The sequence below is a fragment of the Salvelinus alpinus genome, chromosome 7, assembly GCF_045679555.1.
Source record: "Salvelinus alpinus chromosome 7, SLU_Salpinus.1, whole genome shotgun sequence".
NCBI classification, from domain to species: Eukaryota; Metazoa; Chordata; class Actinopteri; order Salmoniformes; family Salmonidae; genus Salvelinus; species Salvelinus alpinus.
The window spans coordinates 20,471,072-20,492,789 of NC_092092.1; the positions used below are offsets into that span (position 1 = coordinate 20,471,072).

The 21,718-nt window shown below is 41.5% G+C and overlaps 2 protein-coding genes across 2 annotated transcripts in view; both read left to right on the top strand.

Moving 5' to 3' along the window:
- Positions 1–7,873, top strand: part of golga4 (golgin A4) — a 66,240-nt gene extending 58,367 nt beyond the window's left edge. Inside the window, exons 22-24 of the mRNA XM_071409363.1 lie at positions 4,035–4,132; positions 5,705–5,791; positions 6,352–7,873. Coding sequence (XP_071265464.1) covers positions 4,035–4,132; positions 5,705–5,791; positions 6,352–6,366 — 200 coding nt within the window. The 3' untranslated portion in view covers positions 6,367–7,873. The remainder of the gene's footprint in view (positions 1–4,034; positions 4,133–5,704; positions 5,792–6,351) is intronic.
- Positions 7,874–8,809: 936 nt separating this feature from the next.
- The window catches only part of itga9 (integrin, alpha 9), a 134,322-nt gene continuing 121,413 nt past the window's right edge, over positions 8,810–21,718 (top strand). The window contains exons 1-3 of the mRNA XM_071409365.1: positions 8,810–9,273; positions 10,567–10,694; positions 14,609–14,715. Of these exons, the coding sequence (XP_071265466.1) occupies positions 9,086–9,273; positions 10,567–10,694; positions 14,609–14,715 (423 nt within the window). The 5' untranslated portion in view covers positions 8,810–9,085. The remainder of the gene's footprint in view (positions 9,274–10,566; positions 10,695–14,608; positions 14,716–21,718) is intronic.

Below are 21,718 nucleotides of genomic sequence, written 5' to 3' on the forward strand. Positions count from 1 at the left end.
TAGTGCAGTTCATCCAGGATGGCACATCAATGCGAGCTGTGGCAAAAAGGTTTGCTGTGTCTGTCAGCGTAGTGTCCAGAGCATGGAGGCGCTACCAGGAGACAGGCCAGTACATCAGGAGATGTGGAGGAGGCCGTAGGAGGGCAACAACCCAGCAGCAGGACTGCTACCTCTGCCTTTGTGCAAGAAGGAGCAGGAGCACTGCCAGAGCCCTGCAAAATGACCTCCAGCAGGCCACAAATGTGCATATGTCTGCTCAAACGGTCAGATACAGATTCCTTGAGGGTGGTATGAGGGCCCGACGTCCACAGGTGGGGGTTGTGCTTACAGCCCAACACCGTGCAGGACGTTTGGCATTTGCCAGAGAACACCAAGATTGGCAAATTCGCCACTGGCGCCCTGTGCTCTTCACAGATGAAAGCAGGTTCACACTGAGCACACGTGACAGTCTGGAGACGCCATGGAGAACGTTCTGCTGCCTGCAACATCCTCCAGCATGACCGGTTTGGCGGTGGGACAGTCATGGTGTGGGGTGGCATTTCTTTGGGGGGCCGCACAGCCCTCCATGGGCTCGCCAGAGGTAGCCTGACAGCCATTAGGTACCGAGATGAGATCCTCAGACCCCTTGTGAGATCATATGCTGGTGCGGTTGGCCCTGGGTTCCTCCTAATGCAAGGCAATGCTAGACCTCATGTGGCTGGAGTGTGTCAGCAGTTCCTGCAAGAGGAAGGCATTGATGCTATGGACTGGCCCGCCCGTTCCCCAGACCTGAATCCAATTGAGCACATCTGGGACATCATGTCTCGCTCCATCCACCAACGCCACGTTGCACCACAGACTGTCCAGGAGTTGGCGGATGCTTTAGTCCAGGTCTGGGAGGAGATCCCTCAGGAGACCATCCGCCACCTCATCAGGAGCATGCCCAGGTGTTGTAGGGAGATCATACAGGCACGTGGAGGCCACACACACTACTGAGCCTCATTTTGACTTGTTTTAAGGACATTACATCAAAGTTGGATCAGCCTGTAGTGTGGTTTTCCACTTTAATTTTGAGTGTGACTCCAAATCCAGACCTCCATGGGTTGATAAATTTGATTTCCATTGATCATTTTTGTGTGATTTTGTTGTCAGCACATTCAACTATGTAAAGAAAAAAGCATTTAATAAGAATAGTTCATTCATTCAGATCTAGGATGTGTTATTTTAATGTTCCCTTTATTTTTTTGAGCAGTGTATATACACACACAGTGCCTTCAAATGTATTCACCCCCTTAGCATTTTTCCTATTTTGTTGCATTACAACCTGTTTTATTTGGATTTCATGTAATGGACATACACAAAATAATCCAAATTGTAATCCAAAAAATAACTTGTTTAAAAAATAAATGGAAAAGTGGTGCATGCATATGTATTCACACCCTTTGCTATGAAGCCCCTAAATAAGATCTGGTGCAACCGATTACCTTCAGAAGTCACATAATTAGTTAAATAAGTCCACCTGTGTGCAATCTGTCACATGATCTCAGTATATATAAACCTGTTCTGAAAGGCCCCAGAGTCTGCAATGTCTAGTGCAAACTCAACACCTCTCATCACCCCAAGAATACCATCCCCAAGCATGGTGGTGGCAGCATCATGCTATGGGGCTGTTTTTCATCGGCAGGGACTGGGAAATTGGTCAGAATTGAAGGAATGATGGATGGCGCTAAATACAGGGATATTCTTGAGGGAAACCTGTTTCAGTGTTCCAGAGATTTGAGACTGCGACCGAGGTTCACCTTCCAGCAGGACAACGACCCTAAGCATACTGCTAAAGCAACACTCGAGTGGTTTAAGGGGAAACATTTAAATGTATTGGAATGGCCTAGTCAAAGCCCAGACCTCAATCCAACTGAGAATCTGTCAATCCAACTGAGAATCTGTGGTATGGCTTAAAATTTGCCAATTTTGCCCAGTTGTGGTACGCTAAGCTCAAGTCCTTTTACGAGGGCCTCCTGTATTTTGCATGAGTAAAAATAGGAACAAACCCACCCCAGCAGCTTGAGGATTTATCAGCCTATTTGCATTTGAAGTTGGAGCACATCGACTGGTATTTCCATAAATGGACAAAAAGCACTATTTTGCAATTTGGCCGGCAACAATTTTTATTTATCTGCTTTTCTTTCTTTTTTTATCGACCAAAACCAGCATTTACCGCTAACGGAAACCCTGAACTGGACTGTTTGTAATGTTCTTGCGGTGTACTAGTGCTCATCTAGGCCATGTGCCATTCTTTCCAGTTTTGGTCGTTTTTGTATTTGGCACTTGGTTTGAACCCACGCCTGTGTGCTGCTGTAAGGGTTTCCATGTTCTGTAACTAATTGAAACATTATTCACTCCCTTTTTGTTTAGGCATGCCTAAATTAGTTAAGGAGTAAAATTTGGCTTAACAAATCACATAAGTTACATGGACACACTCTGTTTGAAATAATAATGGTTGACATGATTTTGAATGATCGACCCTTCCTCTGTCCCCCCATACATACAACATCTGTCCCTCAGTGAAGTATTGAATTTCAAGCACAGATACAACTAAAAAGACCAGGGAACTTTTCGAAAGCCTCAAGGAAGGGCGGTGATTGGTAGATGGGTAACAATTCAGACAATTAACAACATTGTAGTGACTCCACAATAATGATCTAAATGACAGAGTGAAAAGTATACAAATATTCCAAAACATGCATCCTGTATGCAACAAGGCACTAAAGTAGAACTGCAACAAACAAGAAAACACATAAAAGGAATACACTTTTTGGCCTAAATGCAAAGCCTTGCAAAGTTTGGGGCAAATCCAACAACACATTACTGAGTAACTGCCTCTTTATTTTCAAGCTTGGTGGTGGCTGCATCATTGTATGGGAATGCTTGACATCGGCGAAGACTGGGGAGTTTTTCAGGATACAAAGAAATGGAATTGAGCTAAGCACAAGAAAAATCCTAGAAGAAAACCTGCTTTACACCAGATACTGAGGAATTCACCTTTCAGCAGGACAATAATCTACAACAAATCAAAGGCCAAATCTATCTACAATGGAGTTGCTTATTAAGAAGACTGTGAATGTTCCTGAGTGGCCAAGTTACCATTGTTGGATTAAATCTGCGTGAAAATGGCAAAACTTGAAAATGTCTGTCTAGCCATGATCCCAACACCTTGACTGAGCTTGAAGAATTAATGTGGATGCTAGCATGATTACGGATAATCCTGAATGAATCGTGAATAATGATAATGAGTTTGAAAGTTAGACGCACAAATATCACACCCCCCCCAAAAAAATGCTAACCTCCCCTGTTATTATAATGGTGAAAGGTTAGCATGTCTTGGGGATATGATTTTTGTGCGTCTAACTTTCTCACTCATGATTATTCACGATTCATTCAGGATTATCTGTAATCATGGTAGCATCCACATTAATGTAGAAGTGTTTAGAAACATTCTATTCTTATTTATAATAAAAGTGACTCCAAAATGACATAATACATTATTTACCATTAATTTCTATTGGGCACAAAATAATCTGAAACACAACCAAAACAAACAACAATTGCATCCAACCAGTTTGTAGAGTCACAAGCTTGATGTAGTCATTGCGTGCTATGAATAGGGGATCAAATACTTTTAATATACATACTGTATACAGTGTAAGTGAACTTGTCCCCTAAAATGGAGGGACTATGTACAAAAAGTGATGTAACTTCTAAACGATTCACCCGATATGAATAAAAATACTCTCAAATGAAATTGACAGTCTCCACTTTAACCTCACAGTCATTGTAGCATTACAAATCCAAAGTACAAATCCAAAGTGGAGTACAGAGCCAAAACGACAACAAATGTGTCACTGTCCCAATACTTTTGGAGCTCACTGTATGTCCTAGTTTATAGCTTGGTTACTGAATTCAATGATGATCAAGATTGTACGACTTTGTCCATACATTTTAAAGATTTAGTGACTTTAATTTTGTGATTAATTAATTTGACCCTTTTTGTGTTCTAGATCCTGGCCATTACAGTGCTGAGTCCTTCTCAGAACCCACAGAGTTTGAGTACCTGAGGAAGGTGCTGTTTGAGTACATGATGGGGCGGGAAACTAAGGTATTTTATCAATAATCAATTTGCATCTTTAACATTAAAGTAACATTTTCTGATGAGGGAAGATTGACAGTGCACATATGAGTCCACAATCCTGCATCATTCAAGTTTCTTGAAATATAACTATCGGTATCACACTTCCCTTTTATTCAGCCCAGGATAGATTGCCATTTATTTAGTTGCTTTCCCTCAATGAAAATGTGAGAGGAGGTCGAAAATATGGAAGGAGAGACCGGATAGAGAGAGAGACAATAAACTTCTCCATTCCCACACAGCCGTCACCCAGTTAGACTCGTACAAAAGTCATTTTGTGTTTGTGTCCGTTTAGCATAGGTGCTAATTAATGATGCTGTATGGGAATTAACAGTGCTAGTTGACACGGTCCTAAAAACGGCGGGGTATCGCACGCACACACACATAAAGCTAGCAGGGTTCCCCCCTTAGGTCCTCAGTAAACAGTTAAACTTGATGATGTCATAGCCATATCATTATGGCCTCCCTGGGAGTGGAAGGATGTCCCCCACACACACACACATAAAGCTAGCAGGGTTCCCCCCTTAGGTCCTCAGTAAACAGTTAAACTTGATGATGTCATAGCCATATCATTATGGCCTCCCTGGGAGTGGAAGGATGTCCCCCACACAGACATACTATTCACATGACTCACACTGCCATTTTAAAGACTTACTGGCCTTGTTTAGCTCCTCTAGAACAAGAAGAGGTCTTTGGTTGGTTGTTCCCCTGGTTTCCTCAAACAGTAGCACTTTTTCTGATTAGGGCCAGTATTTTATAAGCTAGCTAACACATGCTGTTAACCCTGGCAGATAGTCTTGGAGGTTTTTTTGTCTCAATGAGCAGGCTGATTTGATTGGGTCGTTGATGGTGGTGTTGAGGGCAGGGGGTCACAGAGCCTTATGGGCTGCAGTGTGTGATCTTAGGTGGTGAATGGCTGGAAATGGGTTCACTTAACCTCAATTGTTTATCTGATGGAAGATGGTAGTGATGAGGGCAGGGGGTCACAGAGTAGAGACTGCATGTTGGATTACTATGGGGTGAAGTGGGTGACTGAGCTGGGTGATTGGCTGGACAGGGGATCACTAAGACTCCATGATGGATCTGAGCTTGGTATATGGCTGGACAGGGGTTAACCTGCCTACATATTGGATTTGCATCAACTGAATAGGGATCTGAGCTTGGTGAATGGCTGGACAGAGGTTGACTGATCATCCATGTTGGGTCTGGGCTGGGTGAATGTCTGTACAGATGGGCAGCTTTAGTACTAGGTTTACTTCAATGATCCCAACCCGGCTGCCAAGAATTGAGAGACTTAAAAACATTGGAACCATGTGGCTGCATACCCATGCCATTGAAAGCATTGACTCCAACAACTCAGTTGTGAACTGTCATCAGTTTCCCAACACATATCACAAACATCCGCAGCCACCAAGGTCAAGTTAATGTTTAAGGAATTTTCACTGAAAAGAAATGGGTAAAAAAAACAAAAAAAATTGAAAGTATGCTACTTTTCTTTTTAGATGGTTAAGTAATTTCTGTATTTTCTCTTCCCTCCCACAGACGATGGCTAAAGTCATAACCTCCATGCTCAAGTTCCCACCAGACCAAGCTCAGCAGGTTCTGGAGAAAGAGGATACAAAAGCAATTGTAAGCATCTGTTCTTCCTTGTTGTAAAGCCACTAATGATGAGCCATATGCAACCACACAGATACATACATGCATACACACACACACACACACACACACACCCAGTCCATGCTATGTCAGCAATCGCTTACAGACGTTGCCTTGGCCTATAGGTATAGTATGTTGATAATATCCTACTCATCCAGATATATTGCATCTTAAACAACTAGACCCATGTAGATCACTTACCTGTGACTACAGTATCGGTTACAGCAATGGAAACACATGGCGGGATGTGAAGGGGGAAGACATGTCTAGCCTCTTGTCTGTTACAGTATTAAGGCATATTGGTAAGCACAGTGTACAAGCATACAGAATTTGGCTTTAGTATCAAATCACATTTATTTGTCACATGATTCGAATACAACCGGTGTAGACCTTACCATGAAATGCTTAGTCATAAGTGTGTTGTAGGTCAGATCAGGGTAGATGGTATTTGTGCTTCTATTATCTTCTTACCAGTCAAAGTAGTACTGTGCAGTTAAAGTAATCATGTATCTCTCTTCTCACTATTGTTTCAGCCTTGGCTACGATGAGGGTCAGGTATTAGAATGATGCTGGTACTTTAAGGATGGAGGGTGGACTAAACTGCTGCTGAAGGACTAGAAGGAAGACTCTGTGGACTAGCTCTAGCCCTTCTACTGTCCTGTCTGATTTCTTCTGCTTCTGACTATGTGTGTTTGTGCGCTGTGTAGATATGTGTATGAGCTGCATAGCTAATCTTATGAGGGAACTATAAAATATGCCAACTAAAGATAGTATCTAATTCTTCCAGTCTACTTTCACGCGATGAAATTACGGTTTTTAATTTATGAATTATACAATATTTGTTTGTTTTTTAGTCCAAAATTAATTCTCTTTTTTACTTCGATTTTCTTTGGATGGATGGCTTGTGCAATAAGTTTGTTTTGGTCATTGAGTTGGTTGATTGTTTTTGAGTTGATTATTTGGTTGTGTTTTCTGATAAAGGGACTGTCCAGTGTTTCCAGATTTCTATTAAATATGACCTATAATTAATGACAATATGAGTGAAATACTTTTCCTTTGAAAACGTGGTATTTAAGCAGCTTTTTGTGTTGGAATGGTGTGGGTTTACCCCAACAACTAACCTAACGTAGCAGGTCTAAAAGAAATGCCTGAAACTAGATTCCCTACACACTAGTCTTGACGAGAAGAAAAAAAACTGTCAGGGGAGATTCTCTTCTGCACTGTTCAGCCAATCCATTAGATGTGGAGGAGGAGTTAAGATGGAGTTGCAACACAGGTTCTTTCCATTTCCCCTGAAAAGCAGAACATCCGGTTGTTGGGGACGACCCAACTACAGAATGTTGTGGGCGTATACCGGTCATTAAAAATATGAATGTGAGTAGACCGCTGATTGACCAGCTCAGCCAATGAGGCAGGATGACATTGTTCTCTATGAGGAAATGGCAAGCATTTTCTAAACTGTCTGTTTGAGAAACAAGTTTGAGGTGGAGTTTTTGAAGTGTTATTTCTTCAATTTATGCTTTGCCCACAAATATGAGTATAAGACTAGTCAACAACATTATTTGGGTATGAGTTAACAGCATATTAACTTTTAGGAGATTTTAACTGGACAGTTACTTTAAATTATGGTTTTCAGTTGATCCGTGGTTGTTTTTGAGTTGATCTTTGGTTGTTTATCAGTTGATTTTTGGTTGTGTTTCTGCTCTACGTATCAATTTCCCCTTATGACTGTGTGATGGGATCATAGAAATATAATATCTACATTCTATTTCTATCGATTCTTAATATGAATCTGCATTCTATTTATATGGATGAGATGATCCTTTAACTGTACCTTCCATTACACTCTACCACTTAGACACACTGGCTTCTAGTACCATGTTTGTTTGTTTGTTTCCCACAGCTTTTCTACTTTATATTTTGTGGTGACTGACCAAAAAATAAACTCAAAACATATTATAAATAAAAAAGTGAATCTGTACTATTGGGAACAATGTGACTGTTGGCTATATTAATACATTTTGAGACAAGCTAATACAATTTTATTTACACAGATTTTCTGTCTTCCTCTGTGCTCATTTTTCACTTTGTTGAAATGTGGATCTTTTTCAATGTTGTATATACAGTATGTACATGTGTTAGCCTATTCTGACCTTTATATTCTTGTATGACCAGATATATTTCAGAAAGAGAAACTGTATTTCACTAAGATATTGAATTACCTTTTGAAGAGTCCGGTGGTAAGGTACGCTTATTTGAATTTTCAGTAAGAGATGTCAGTCAGAGGTATTTTGTTGAGGTATTTCAGTCCTTTTTTTCACAATTTCTGTTGCACAATCTGTATCATAAGATAAGAACAGTTCTGAGGATGATGAGGTGGTCACCTGCTTGTGTTCTAACTGTAGAGAGTGAACAGAATAACAACCACTCTAACCAAAACAGGACATGTCACAGTTCTATTAACCTGTAAGTATAGAACTGTTTGGCAACCTGATAGAGGAAATATGTTTCACACTGTTGAATAACAAATGTGTCACGTTAGGAAATAAATAACATCTGTATTACAAACTGCCAAGATTTAAAGTTGCCTTTATACAGTACAACTCTGTGATTACTTTGGCAGCCAGATGGCAGTAATCTTTTGTAACATACGTTTCATTTAACTTATGGAACCAGGTCCTTAAGTGAACCAAAAATTACAGTCCACTTAGTATTTTATTTCTGATATTTTAATTTGCTAGCAAGCCACTTATTTTGTTAAGCAAGGAAGTGTTTCCAAAATATATGAACAAGTGATGAAGACGACATGATCCACAAACATCAGCCAATATACAAATGGATTGGTCTACAACAGGTACTTTGTCTTTGGCCCTTGATTTGCCCACATACCGAACGGCAGGGGGCAGCATCGTTCATAAACGTTGTAAGCGCGAGGCGGTTTTTGGTGAAATGTGATGCTCGGGCCCCGAACCCATTTGCGTTTCACCATGACCGCACTTATCATCGCCGCGAGCAACTACGAGCTGCAGACTCCAGTTCGTCAGATTCACAGTATGGAGAGCAGCTGATCAGACCGTTACTTTTCACCGGACCATTATTTTTTATTCTCGAGCACCTACCCCTTTAATTTTTCCATGTTCGAAGTGCTAGACTTCAGAAACTAGTTGAACTGTTAGTTTTTGTAACTTTTTCTGTAGTAGCACTGAAACCTTGACGGGCTTTGTTTTGTTTTTAGATACTTCTTCAATAGTGTTGTTCCTCTCAAGGATGCGCAAAAGGATGGCCCATTTTCAGAATCAGAAGAGGAGCCTTTTGAATGTGCTCTACGTGTATTTGTCTGTTTCTGTAGTTCACTCCTACAACATTGACTTAGAACATCCTATTGTGTTCCGTGGACCTGACTCGAGTTTCTTTGGATATTCTGTTCTGGAGCACTATCATGACAATACGCGCTGGTAAGTCTCATAGGCTACCTGTTTACTCATGGTAGCCTATAACGCCTAGTATCTATCTTATAGTGAATGTTATTGCAATGGGGACTGTTCATGCACTTATGTATCCGCCCATGGACATTAATGGCACAGTATGGTTGTTACGCAATTCTTATGGATTGTATTTGGGCCATTCAAATTTGTGTCGCGCTACGTAGCCTACATGCAGTTGTTGAAAGAATAGCCTAGCTTGCATGCAGTTGTTGAAAGAATAGCCTAGCTTGCATGCAGTTGTTTAAAAATAAATAGCCTAATGATGTGAGCAATAGCCTCTAAAATCACTAAGTAAATAAATATAATTTTCTAAAAAAAGACACTTACTCAATTGACAGTGTGTGGGTGAAGTTGACTCACTAGTTTACTGCTGCGCGTAAACGCATTTCTCTTGTTTCGAAAAACAGTCAATTTGTATGATGGTGACATAATCTTATCATTATTATGTCAACAGTTTGATTGATGTGCAGTATTTAAGAATGTGCATCTCATTTGGTTTCTTTTAGACTTTTTTTCTGTAGCAGCCTAGCTGACCTGTCCCAGATTCCAGCATGTAGCCAAAGCTTATGGGATCATGTCCCCATAGCTGTCACAACTCCCACCATTGTCTTCATTGTCATGAGTCAGTGTGCTGTCATGAATCAGGGTGCTGATGCCATGACTGACCCATATACCCAGGGGTGGAATTGTCATAAAAGTCACTCGGGAACTCATATTACATTTTAGAGTTCATCTTTAGAAAGCAGATTTTCACATCAAAATAATTTCACTTTGGGAACTCCGGTTCCACATGTTCTCCCCCAGTTCCACCCCTGAATATAGGCTACCATACTTGTCTTGAACATGGGGGGAATTACTCTGTTGTAGAATGGGCCTTATGAAGATCACTATGTGATTTTACTGTGACAGCCCACTGGGCACAGACGTCAATTCAACGTCTATTCCATGTTGGTTTAACGTCATTTAATTGAAATGACGTGGAAACAACATTGATTCAACCAGTGTGTGCCCAGTGGGAGGATGTGTGTTATTGACACTGTATCCTTCATGCTTGGTGACAACCACCCTTTGACTCTTCATGCAAGGTGTTCTTCTTCTCCCATTGTTTCTGTATGCAAGGGGCAGATAGGGCCCCCCAAGGCCAACTCTTCCTACTACAGTAGTCCTCCTTCTTGAAGTTGTTCTTGTTCTTCTTCTTGACTGCTGTGACAGGATGTGTTGCGTTTACACTGTTTACAAACTATGTTTTGTTTCTGTCTACAGGGTGCTGGTAGGGGCCCCAAAGGCCAACTCTTCCCACAGCAGCTCTGTTCACACCCCTGGAGCCGTGTTCAAGTGCCGTGTCCACAGCAACCCAGAGAGACGCTGCACTGAGATGGACCTAGGCAGAGGTCAGTACTGAACCACAGACCATGCAGTCACAAGGGACCACAGTAGAGCCATCTGGATAACCACAAACTATACTTACCCTTAGGACCAGAGTCTTCTGTTCAGTATAACCCCCAGACCCCCAGGACTCAAGACTGGAGGCTTCTATATATAGACGTCTCTCCTCAGAGCTCGGAGCCACTGGCCGTGCATACAGTACAAGGAACAACCACATAGATATACCCGAGGCGCCTCATTTATCAATCATGTGTAGACACAAATCTGCGTAAACCATGCGTGGGAGCATTTCCACACAAAGTGTGAGATTTACGCACAGCCATATGTGTGTGGGGGGGGCTGCAACTCAATATGAGGAATAATGTTTTAAACACCCAGTGTATATTAGCCACAGGCTTTAACGGGATGATTTTGACTATATTGGGTTAATTAGGGGTGTTTCAAAATGCTAATAGCCAAGCACTGAGGCTGAGAACAATTGGTATTTATCAATGGTTATCACCTACCAGTGTGTGTATGACGCTTGTAGGATTGTTTGATAAATCACACATTTTCTATGCGTATGAACATTCTAAATTCTGTTCGTAGGTAGTATTTTAGAATAGTTTTCTATGCAATATTGATAAACGAGGTCCCTGCTTCACAACCTTCTACAGAGAACTACTTACCATACATAGACAGGACAACTGACCGTTGACGGACAGGACAACTGACCATTGACGGACAGGACAACTGGCCATTGACAGACAGGACAACTGGCCACTGACAGACAGGACAACTGACCATTGCCAGACAGGACAACTGACCATTGCCAGACAGGACACCTGACCATTGCCAGACATGACAACTGACCATAGACAGACAGGGCCACTGACCATAGACAGACAGGACAACTGACCATAGACAGACAGGACAACTGACCATAGACAGACAGACAGGACAACCGACCATAGACAGACAGGACAACCGACCATAGACAGACAGACAGACAGGACAACAGACCATGGACAGACAGACAGGACAACAGACCATGGACAGACAGACAGGACAACAGACCATGAACAGACATGACAACAGACCATGGACAGACATGACAACATACCATAGACAGACAGGACAACAGACCATAGACAGACAGACAGGACAACAGACCATGGACAGACATGACAACAGACCATAGACAGACAGACATGACAACAGACCATAGACAGACAGACAGGACAACAGACCATAGACAGACAGACAGGACAACAGACCATAGACAGACAGACAGGACAACAGACCATGGACAGACAGACAGGACAACAGACCATGAACAGACATGACAACAGACCATGGACAGACAGGACAACATACCATAGACAGACAGGACAACAGACCATAGACAGACAGACAGGACAACAGACCATGGACAGACATGACAACAGACCATAGACAGACAGGCATGACAACAGACCATAGACAGACAGACAGGACAACAGACCATAGACAGACAGACAGGACAACAGACCATAGACAGACAGACAGGACAACAGACCATAGACAGACAGACAGGACAACAGACCATGGACAGACATGACAACAGACCATGGACAGACATGACAACAGACCATGGACAGACATGACAACATACCATAGACAGACAGACAGGACAACAGACCATAGACAGACAGGACAATAGACCATGGACAGACAGACAGGACAACAGACCATGGACAGACAGACAGGACAACAGACAACACTAACCACAAAGTATGTTATATAGGCAGCTACAGTGTTTAACACTGGTCAACTGTTCCTTTTACTTATAAATAATAAAGACATACAGAAAGAGAGAACATTCTCGGGTTGCTAGAAGTCCAGAAATATTTTGATAGGTATGATTAATGTTTTAGCTAATATTTTCCAAGTGGTTGTGCCAGAAAGTTTACTGCAATTGCTATTCTTGTGGTCAAGAGAGAGAGAAGGTTTATGTGGGTTTAATAGAAATCCCCACTTACTCCTCCATGTCACCAACAAGATGTACATTATTAAACGAAGCGTCAGGCCAGACGTGGGGTCCTGTTGCAGTGTTCACTCTCTCCCTCTGTCTCTGTCTCTCTCTCTGTCTCTCTGGTCTCTCTCTCTCTCTCTGTCTCACGCTCTCTGTCTCACACTCTCTGTCTCACTCACTCTCTCTCTGTCTCACTCTCTCTCTGTCTTTCTCACGCTCTCTGTCTCACACTCTCTGTCTCACACTCTCTGTCACACTCTCTCTGTCTCTCTGATCTCTCCCTGTCTCTCTCTCGCCCTTTCTCTCTCACACACAACACACGACACACACACAGAGCGAGAGCTACCATGAATTATGCCAGACAGAGGGAGTTCAGCCCTAGGGTGCCTCAGAGAAAATATTAGTGATGAACTCCGGAAATAGCGTCAATTATAATTTTTCTTATTTGCACTGACTGCTCCAGTAAATCTGTGTGTGAATCACAAATGGCACCCTGTTTCCTATAGCCTAGTGCACTACTTTTCACCAAAGCTCTATGGGGCCTGGCCAAAAAGTGCATTACATAGGGCACAGGGTGCAATTGGGGACAAAGCCGGTGATCTGAGACGGAGGAACTGAACAGAGAGAGAGAGAGAGAGATTAGCCCACCGCTTTTTTCTAAAGTTAAGTTAGATTCAGACTCTGTAAAAGCAGTGCCTTGATTGCACAATTCTTCTTGTGGTGTCTACGTCTGCTAATTCACCTAACATTTGCTAATTGATTTTATTTGCCCAGTTAAGTGCATTCTTGTTAAAGTGAATAACTATGTTCCTTTCTTACTGCTGTTTACTCTTTGCAGTCATGTTTTAATGGGACTAATGTTTTTATGTCTTGGGTAGCGTCCCAAATGAGACCCGAGATCTTGGTGAAATGTAGTGCACTACGTAGCCAATAGGGGTGCCATTTAGGAGGAGACACAGAGTCTTACTCCTTTTTCAGACATTCCTTAGGTCTTTTTGATCTTCATTAAGATTTAAGAATTGCTTAAAGTTGCAGAGACAGAGAGCAAATGGACATAGAGTCCTAGAAGCCAGTCAAAATATAGCCCAGCACCATCAAAAGACATGTATGCTTTTCTAAGCCACTTTTATCTGTTAGCAAACATGAAATAACTGGGCAGCTCCTTTGGCCTAGAGTTCTGCTACACACTCTGTAATGATTAAACAGGGTAGGATGACCAAACAGCGATTCTGTCCTAAATGGCACCCTACATAGTGCATTACTTTTAACCAGAGCTCTATGGACCCTGGTCAAAAGTAGTGCACTATATAGGGAATAGGGTGCCATTTCGGACGAAGGAAGCGTTTCAATCCTCTCCTCCCTCCTCCTAGGTCACTGTGCTCTCCATCTATCAGAGAGACAAACACACACACAACATTCTGGGCTGTAGTCTGGGATTTAGGCCATATCTGTTGGCCCAAGAGTTGTTTGTTTGGTGTCAACACCGATAAAAAAAAAAAAAAAAGCCTGTCTGGTATTCAGATCATTACAAGGAACTTGACATGGTACATTTTCCTGCAGTCTCAAAATGTAAGACTGTTCAATAGTGAACCAGGGTGGAACCCAGGATGTATGTATGCCATAAGACTGTGTTAGCTTGATGAGCTAAAGCCAATGCATTATCTCAGGGCAGCTAACACAAATCCTCAGACCTCAAACAAGGTCACTCATCATTGGAGCATAGCTTACCGAACCGCGTCCACTACATCTACAAAAAACAAAAAGATAAAAGATCAACTTTAAAGCTCGTTTGTTAGAACTGTATTAGAAACTTGTCTCTAGGCACCCCTTTCATCTGTTGACTCCCAGAGGATGGGGGAAACATCCACTAGGTTAAATATTACAGTCATTGTTAACAAACTGCTATCTTCTGTCTGTCTCCTGCAGGGAACAAGCCCAGGGAGTCTTGTGGGAAGACGTGCCAGGGAGACAGGGATGATGAGTGGATGGGGGTCAGCCTCGCCCGGCAGGACAAATCCAATGGAAAAATACTGGTGAGTTCAAAATTCACAATACGACCCTGATCATCTGTTTTAATCTGTTTCATCTGTGTCTCCTAAAGTGTGTACTTGCACACTCTCTGTCATGGATTTGAAAGCATTGGATTGATGTACGCAGTTACTTCAGCAATTGTTTAACACAATCTATGTCTGCTTGCAAAAGCTGCCGGGTTTAAACCACCATCATTGTTACAAATGTCTTTCCATGAACCATATAGTTAAACCCCAGCTTTTCCTAACATCAAAGCGCTCCTTAAAAGGCAAATGTATTTTTTACTCCATCCTTTGGTTTTCAAGTAGAGGCACATGCTTTTGGCAATACGGCATGATTGTTTTCAATTGGATAAGTGGACACAACTTAATTCCAAATAATTTACTTATACGACACATCGACTATGAAAGTACACATTTAGTTTTTTGTTTATTTGTGAGTTTGTGTGTGTTTATGTATGTGTGTGCATGTGCCTGTGTGTTTGTGTGCAGCTGTGCATGTGTGAGTCTGTCTTTCTGTGTGTGCATGTAAAATGCATGTTTTCTTTATTTATTTTTATTTCACCTTTATTTAACCAGGTAGGCCAGTTGAGAACAAGTTCTCATTTACAACTGCGACCTGGCCAAGATAAAGCAAAGCAGTGCGACAAAAACAACAACACAGAGTTACACATGGGATAAACAAACGTACAGTCAATAACACAATAGAAAAATCTGTATACAATGTGTGCAAATTAAGTAAGGAGGTAAGGCAATAAATAGGCCAATAGTGGCGAAGTAATTACAATTTAGCAATTTACACTGGAGTGATATATGTGCAGATGAGGATGTTCAAGTAGAAATACTTGTGTACAAAAGAGCAGAAAAACAAAAAGAAATATGGGGATGAGGTAGGTAGTTGGTTGGATGGGCTATTCACAGATGGAGCTGTGTAAGGCTTCAGCGATCGGTAAGCTGCTCTGACAGCTGACACTTAAAGTTAGTGAGGGAGATATAAGTCTCCAACTTCAATGATTTTTGCAATTCGTTCCAGTCATAGGCAGCAGAGAACTGGAAGGAAAGGCGGCCAAAGGGGGTGTTGGCTTTGGGGATGACCAGTGAAATATAACTGCTGGAGCGCGTGCTATGGGGGGGTGTTGCTATGGTGACCAGTGAGCTGAGTTAAGGCGGAGCTTTACCTAGCAAAAACGTATAGATGACCTGGGGCCAGTGGGTTTGGCGACGAATATGTAGCTAAATGGCTATTGTGCGAGATTGCTGTGAACCATGCATGCTGCTATCATTCTGTTAGCAGTTGACGTTAAAAACACCTATTTAATTTTTAAGCAATCAATAAACCAACTATATGCAGTAGTAATCTCTGAAGTGCTAGCGAGGCCGTGGGTCTTTACTCCAGGGTCTCTTTTTGTATATTTACTCCCAGATCAGAGGGCAGCTGGCTGGGTTTGTTTAGGCTGCAGTCCCTGGCCCTTCCACGGTGGTGGTCTCCTAACCTTAGTTTCATTAAGTGTTAACTCCTGCACCCTGTAGTGGGTGATGAAAGGACCAATCCCCTCTCTCTTTGGCCCTGAAGCCCGTCTCTCGCCCTGTGGGACATTCCATGGCCTTGAGACTGGCTGGACGTTTTGGAGGGTTGTCAGTAGTGGGTCGAAGGACACTTGTAAGGGCTATAAGCCCATGTAGAGAAATAGACAGAGTAGAAGGACACTCATAGCCTCCGTTGGCCTTGTGTTGAGACAGTCTGTAAACACCTCTGGCAGGTGGCAATGTGTTGACACACTTGTTGATAGGCTTCCCACATCAGGGGAGTTGGAGGAATCTTGAGAATTTGTGTTCTGTTGCTATGGTCTTTCTCCATTTCAATGCTGCCATTATCATATCATTGCAGAGGGATTATATTTCCATGATGTTCAAACCACTTCCAATGGTTATTATGCATGAATAATAAGAGATACAGAGATTTAGGAGGGATTTGTCTTGGGTAATGTATTGTAGTTGTTTTTAGGTGATGGCTGTTTTCCTTATCCCTTGAAAAAGGGACCCTATCAAGTTGTTGCATATCAACAGAGTTGAAGTTAATCATTTGTTAATATTTTTAGCATCTGTAGACCATTTGTAAAAGGACTCATTAAATAAAGTGATACCAAAATGTTAGTTAGGGCCAGGCACCACAGGCTGAAATTACATTTTTGCATCTACCTATCAATTTTGAAATTTGTTGCTATTTTGGCCCATTAATATTAATATTTTCGAAAAGTAAACATACAAATGTCAAAAACTTGATGAACATTTATATTTTCTTTAGTTTATCATACTACTGTCATCAAAAATGTTATGAATTTTAACCACTAAAATGGACATACTTAAATACTACATTAAATTACATGTAATTTAAAAGCCCATTTTATAGCGAGTGTTACAAACTAGACTATAATTAGTAACTTACTTTGAAGGGATGGTGATTGGGTCTAAATAGGCATTTGTTATAGTCTAAATTCAGTGTACTTGTTTTTAACTGCCATTTCTTAAATGTCAGATTCTTCCAACATGCCAACACATTTTTCTCAGCTTCAGAAGCATCTGCATTCACCAAATGTTGTGTGGTTTTCCTTAGATATATTCTCCAGACTTGCCCAGAGGGAGTTATTGATATGTTGTAAATGTTTTATTGTAGATAACATTTTTCTTTGGAAAAATGCGCCAAAAAAGCTTTTAGTATTTTACAGATAGAATGATGGAAAAAGTATTTATCCACAATCTGCTCTGGATAAGTCTTGGAGTGTCTTAACAAAATGAAACCAAAATATTTAGTTTGATTTCATCCAGTGTCCAGGAAAATTGATTTCTGTGATATGCAAATATGCACATATTAATGACATATCACTGCATTTGCAGATTTTAATAAAACATTTAAAAAAAAAAATACAATTATAATAAAATATATTTTACATTCAACTAGTAAAAGTTGGTTATGATATGATTAAGGGGAAAAAAATACCCTATGAGGGTGTAGTGCCTGGCCTTAACTCCAGCAGGTTTGGTGATTTTACAGTAAGTCAAGTGGCAAATTGTCCAAGTAGTTGTTTTAAACTCCCCAGCAGGTTTGGTGATAACAGAAAGATAGTGAAGTTTCAGAGCCACGTATCCATGGGCCCCTGTAGAGGTCTGCTGAGTATAGACATATCATAGTAATAAACTACTATCCATTCTGAAGGGAGCAGGCTGCTGATATTTGTTTTTATCTCATCTGAATGGACTCAGGTATCTCTGCATGAGGAGAGGACCGGCTGCTTGGCAGATGTCGCTCTGTGCTGTATGTATCAAGCGTCTCAGAGTAGGAGTGCTGATCTAGGATCAGTTTTGTCTTTTAATATCACAATGAATAAGATTACATTGACACAGGGTACTTGATCCTATATCAACACTCCGACACTTGATACATCCAGACCCTGAACTACATTTATTTCAGCCGTGTGTTGCTTAAACTTTAACCAATCAGCTGTGTTTAACTGAAAGTCTAAACCAATCAGCTCTCAGACTGGACAGCAAAATGTGTGATAATGGAACACCTCCATATTTGGTCTCTGATTCTGGCAGAGAAACACAACATTAACATTATGGTTTTACTAGTTTATTACTTGTTTATAATATACTGGTTCTTTGGAGTCAGGCATACTGCTTCTGTTGTAGTACTGAATATGATTTAGTAGCAAGCTTGTTGGAGCACCAGTAGTACTGCTAGTGCTGTCGGCCAGACTGCTCTGAAACACATGAGTGTTTCCCAACACAGCCATACTTCTGCCAGACAGTCATCTGATGCTCTCTCTCTCTGTGCCCAAAATCTGCTGCACAACTCTTCTACCCGCTTCAATAGGCTGTGTAACAGTGTGGACTGGAATTCTCCTCCAGTATGAAAGGGGAAAGAGCTGAACTTTGTGTGTGTGTGTGTGTGTGTGTGTGTGTGTGTGTGTGTGTGTGTGTGTGTGTGTGTGTGTGTGTGTGTGTGTGTGTGTGTGTGTGTGTGTGTGTGTGTGTGTGTGTGTGTGTGTGTGTGTGTGTGTGTGTGTGTGTGTGTGGAAAAGCGTAAAGATACCTTCATAGAAAATGACAAGTCTAAAAGTATTTAGTTTAAATATAGACTTATAGTATAGATTAAATAGACTTAAGTATCAAAAGTAACTGTAATTGCTAAAATATACTTAAGTATTAAGAGTAATAGTATGAATAATTTCAAATTCCTAATATTAAGCAAACCGGCACCATTTTCTTGTTTTTTAAATTTACGCATAGCCAGGGGCACACCAACACTTAAGTAGTACTTTAAATTATTTAAAGTATTTTTACCTAAGTATTTTGCATCACTGTCTAAGACTGCATCCCAAATGACACCCCATTCCCTAGATAGATAGTGCACTTGTAACGGATGTGAAATGGCTAGCTAGTTAGCGGGTACGCGCTAATAGCGTTTCAATCGGTTACGTCACTTGCTCTGAGACTTGAAGTAGGGTTGCCCCTTGCTCTGCAAGGGCTGCGGCTTTTGTGGAGCGATGGGTAACGACGCTTCGTGGGCGACCGTGGTTGATGTGTGCAGAGGGTCCCTGGTTCGCGCCCGTGTCGGGGCGAGGGGACAGACGTAAAGTTAAAACTGTTACACACTACTTTTGACCAGAAATACCTTGATCAAAGTTGTACACTATCTAGGGAACAGGTTGTCATTTGGAATGCAGTCTAAATTCGGACCACATTTCTGTGGCACCATTTGTGCAAAGAAGCTTGGAGGCTGCTGCCATAGTTTCCTATTAAAACCCCCTAAGGTCGAAGTCCCCCCCCCCCCCCCCCCCCCCGCGAAGATCTAATTTGCATAATACAAAAATCCCCATAATAATCTGTCAGTTTAAGCTAGAGATATCTGTTTTGCATTTGATGAAATCTCAATCCACCGCATCCGCCTATGTCGCACTTCCGCATCTGTGTTGAAAGGTGACAGAGCTAGAGCGGTGTTTGTCAGACCATGAGACATCCCGAAAATCGGTCTTCTCACAAAATCGTCTGTAGCGTCCGAACAGTTTGGCCTACAAACCAATATGACCCCTCTGTGAAAAGGTGACTCTCACGAACACGTACACATTGCTCTAGGGTGCCCACAGGCCTCACAAGACTTCTCTGAAGGTCCCCCGGTACCAGTTGAAAAAAGTTATGGAAGTACAGTACCAGTCAAAAATTTGGACACACCCTTTGCCTTAATGACAGCTTTGCACACTCTCGGCATTCTCTCATCCAACTTCATGAGGTAGTCACATGGAATGCATTTCAATTAACAGGTGTGCCTTGTTAATTTGTGGAATTTCTTTCCTTCTTAATGCATTTGAGCCAATCAGTTGTGCTGTGACAAGGAAGGGGTGGTATACAGAAGATAGCCCTATTTGGTAAAAGACCAATCCATATTATGGCAAGAACAGCTCAAATAAGCAAAGAGAAACGACAGTCCATCATTACTTTAAGACATGAAGGTCAGTCAATATGGAACATTTCAAGAACTTTGAAAGTTTCTTCAAGTGCAGTCGCAAAAACCATCAAACGCTATGATGAAACTGGTTCTCATGAGGACCGCCACAGGAAAGGAAGTTACCTCTGCTGCAGAGGATAAGTTCATTAGAGTTACCAGCCTCAGAAATCGGCAATTACCTGCACCTCAGATTGCACCTCACAGAGTTCAAGTAACAGACACATCTCAACATCAACTGTTCAGAGGAGACCGCGTGAATCAGGCCTTCATGTTCCAATTGCTGCAAAGAAACCACTACTAAAGGACACCAATAATAAGAAGAGACTTGCTTAGACAAAGAAACATGAGCAATGGACATTAGACTGGTGGAAATCTGTGCTTTGGTCTGATGAGTCCAAATTAGAGATTTTTGGTTCCAAATGCTGTCTTTGTGAGACGCAGAGTACACGTAGGTGAACGGATTATCTCTGCATGTGTGGTTCCCACTGTGAAGCACGGAGGAAGAGGTGTGATGGTGCTTTGCTGGTGACACTGTCAGTGATTTATTTAGAATTCAAGGCACACTTAACCAGCATGGCTATCACAGCATTCTGCAGCAATATGCCATCCCATCTGGTTTGCGCTTAGTGGCACTATCATTTATTTTTCAACAAGACAATGACCCAAAACACACCTCCAGGCGGTGTAAGGGCTGTTTGACCAAGGAGCGGGATGGAGTGCTGCATCAGATGACCTGGCCTCCACAATCACCGACCTCAAACCAATTGATACGGTTTGGGATGCGTTGGACCAAGAGTGAAGGAAAAGCAGCCAACAAGTGCTCAGCAATGTGGGAACTCCTTCAAGACTGTTGGAAAAGCAGTCCTCATGAAGCTGGTTGAGAGAATGCCAAGAGTGTGCAAAGCTGTTATCAAGGCAAAGGGTGGCTACTTTGAAGAATCTCAAATATAAAATATGTTTTGATTTGTTTAACACTTTTTTGGTTACTACATGATTCCATATGTGTTATTTCAAATGGTTTGATATCTTCACTATTATTCTACAATGTAGAAAATAGAAGGGAAAAAAACTTGAATGAGTAGGTGTGTCCAAACTTTTGACTGGTGGTGTATATATGAAGACTTATTAGTGCCAAAAATAAGGGGTTAAATGCACGTAAAAAAAATAATTTAAAAATGGGTTGGGGGGACTATCTGTTGTTCCATGTAGTGAATCTGTTATTCAGTGTGTTTGTATGGGCTAATAGCCGTAAGGCCAGATAACATTTTAATCAAAAACATTTTTAGAATATTTTTTGATACTCCAAGGGGTCTTAAAATTCAATATCAAATAGCTGAATGATCCTTGGTATGACCTTCTTATTAAAACACTCCACATAGCTCATTATACAATGGGTGGGTCTAATCCTGAACGCTGATTGGTTAAAACCGCATTCCACCTGGTGTCTATTCCACAAATTACCACCGGCTAAATCTATGACGTTAATGTTCCTATTTACTC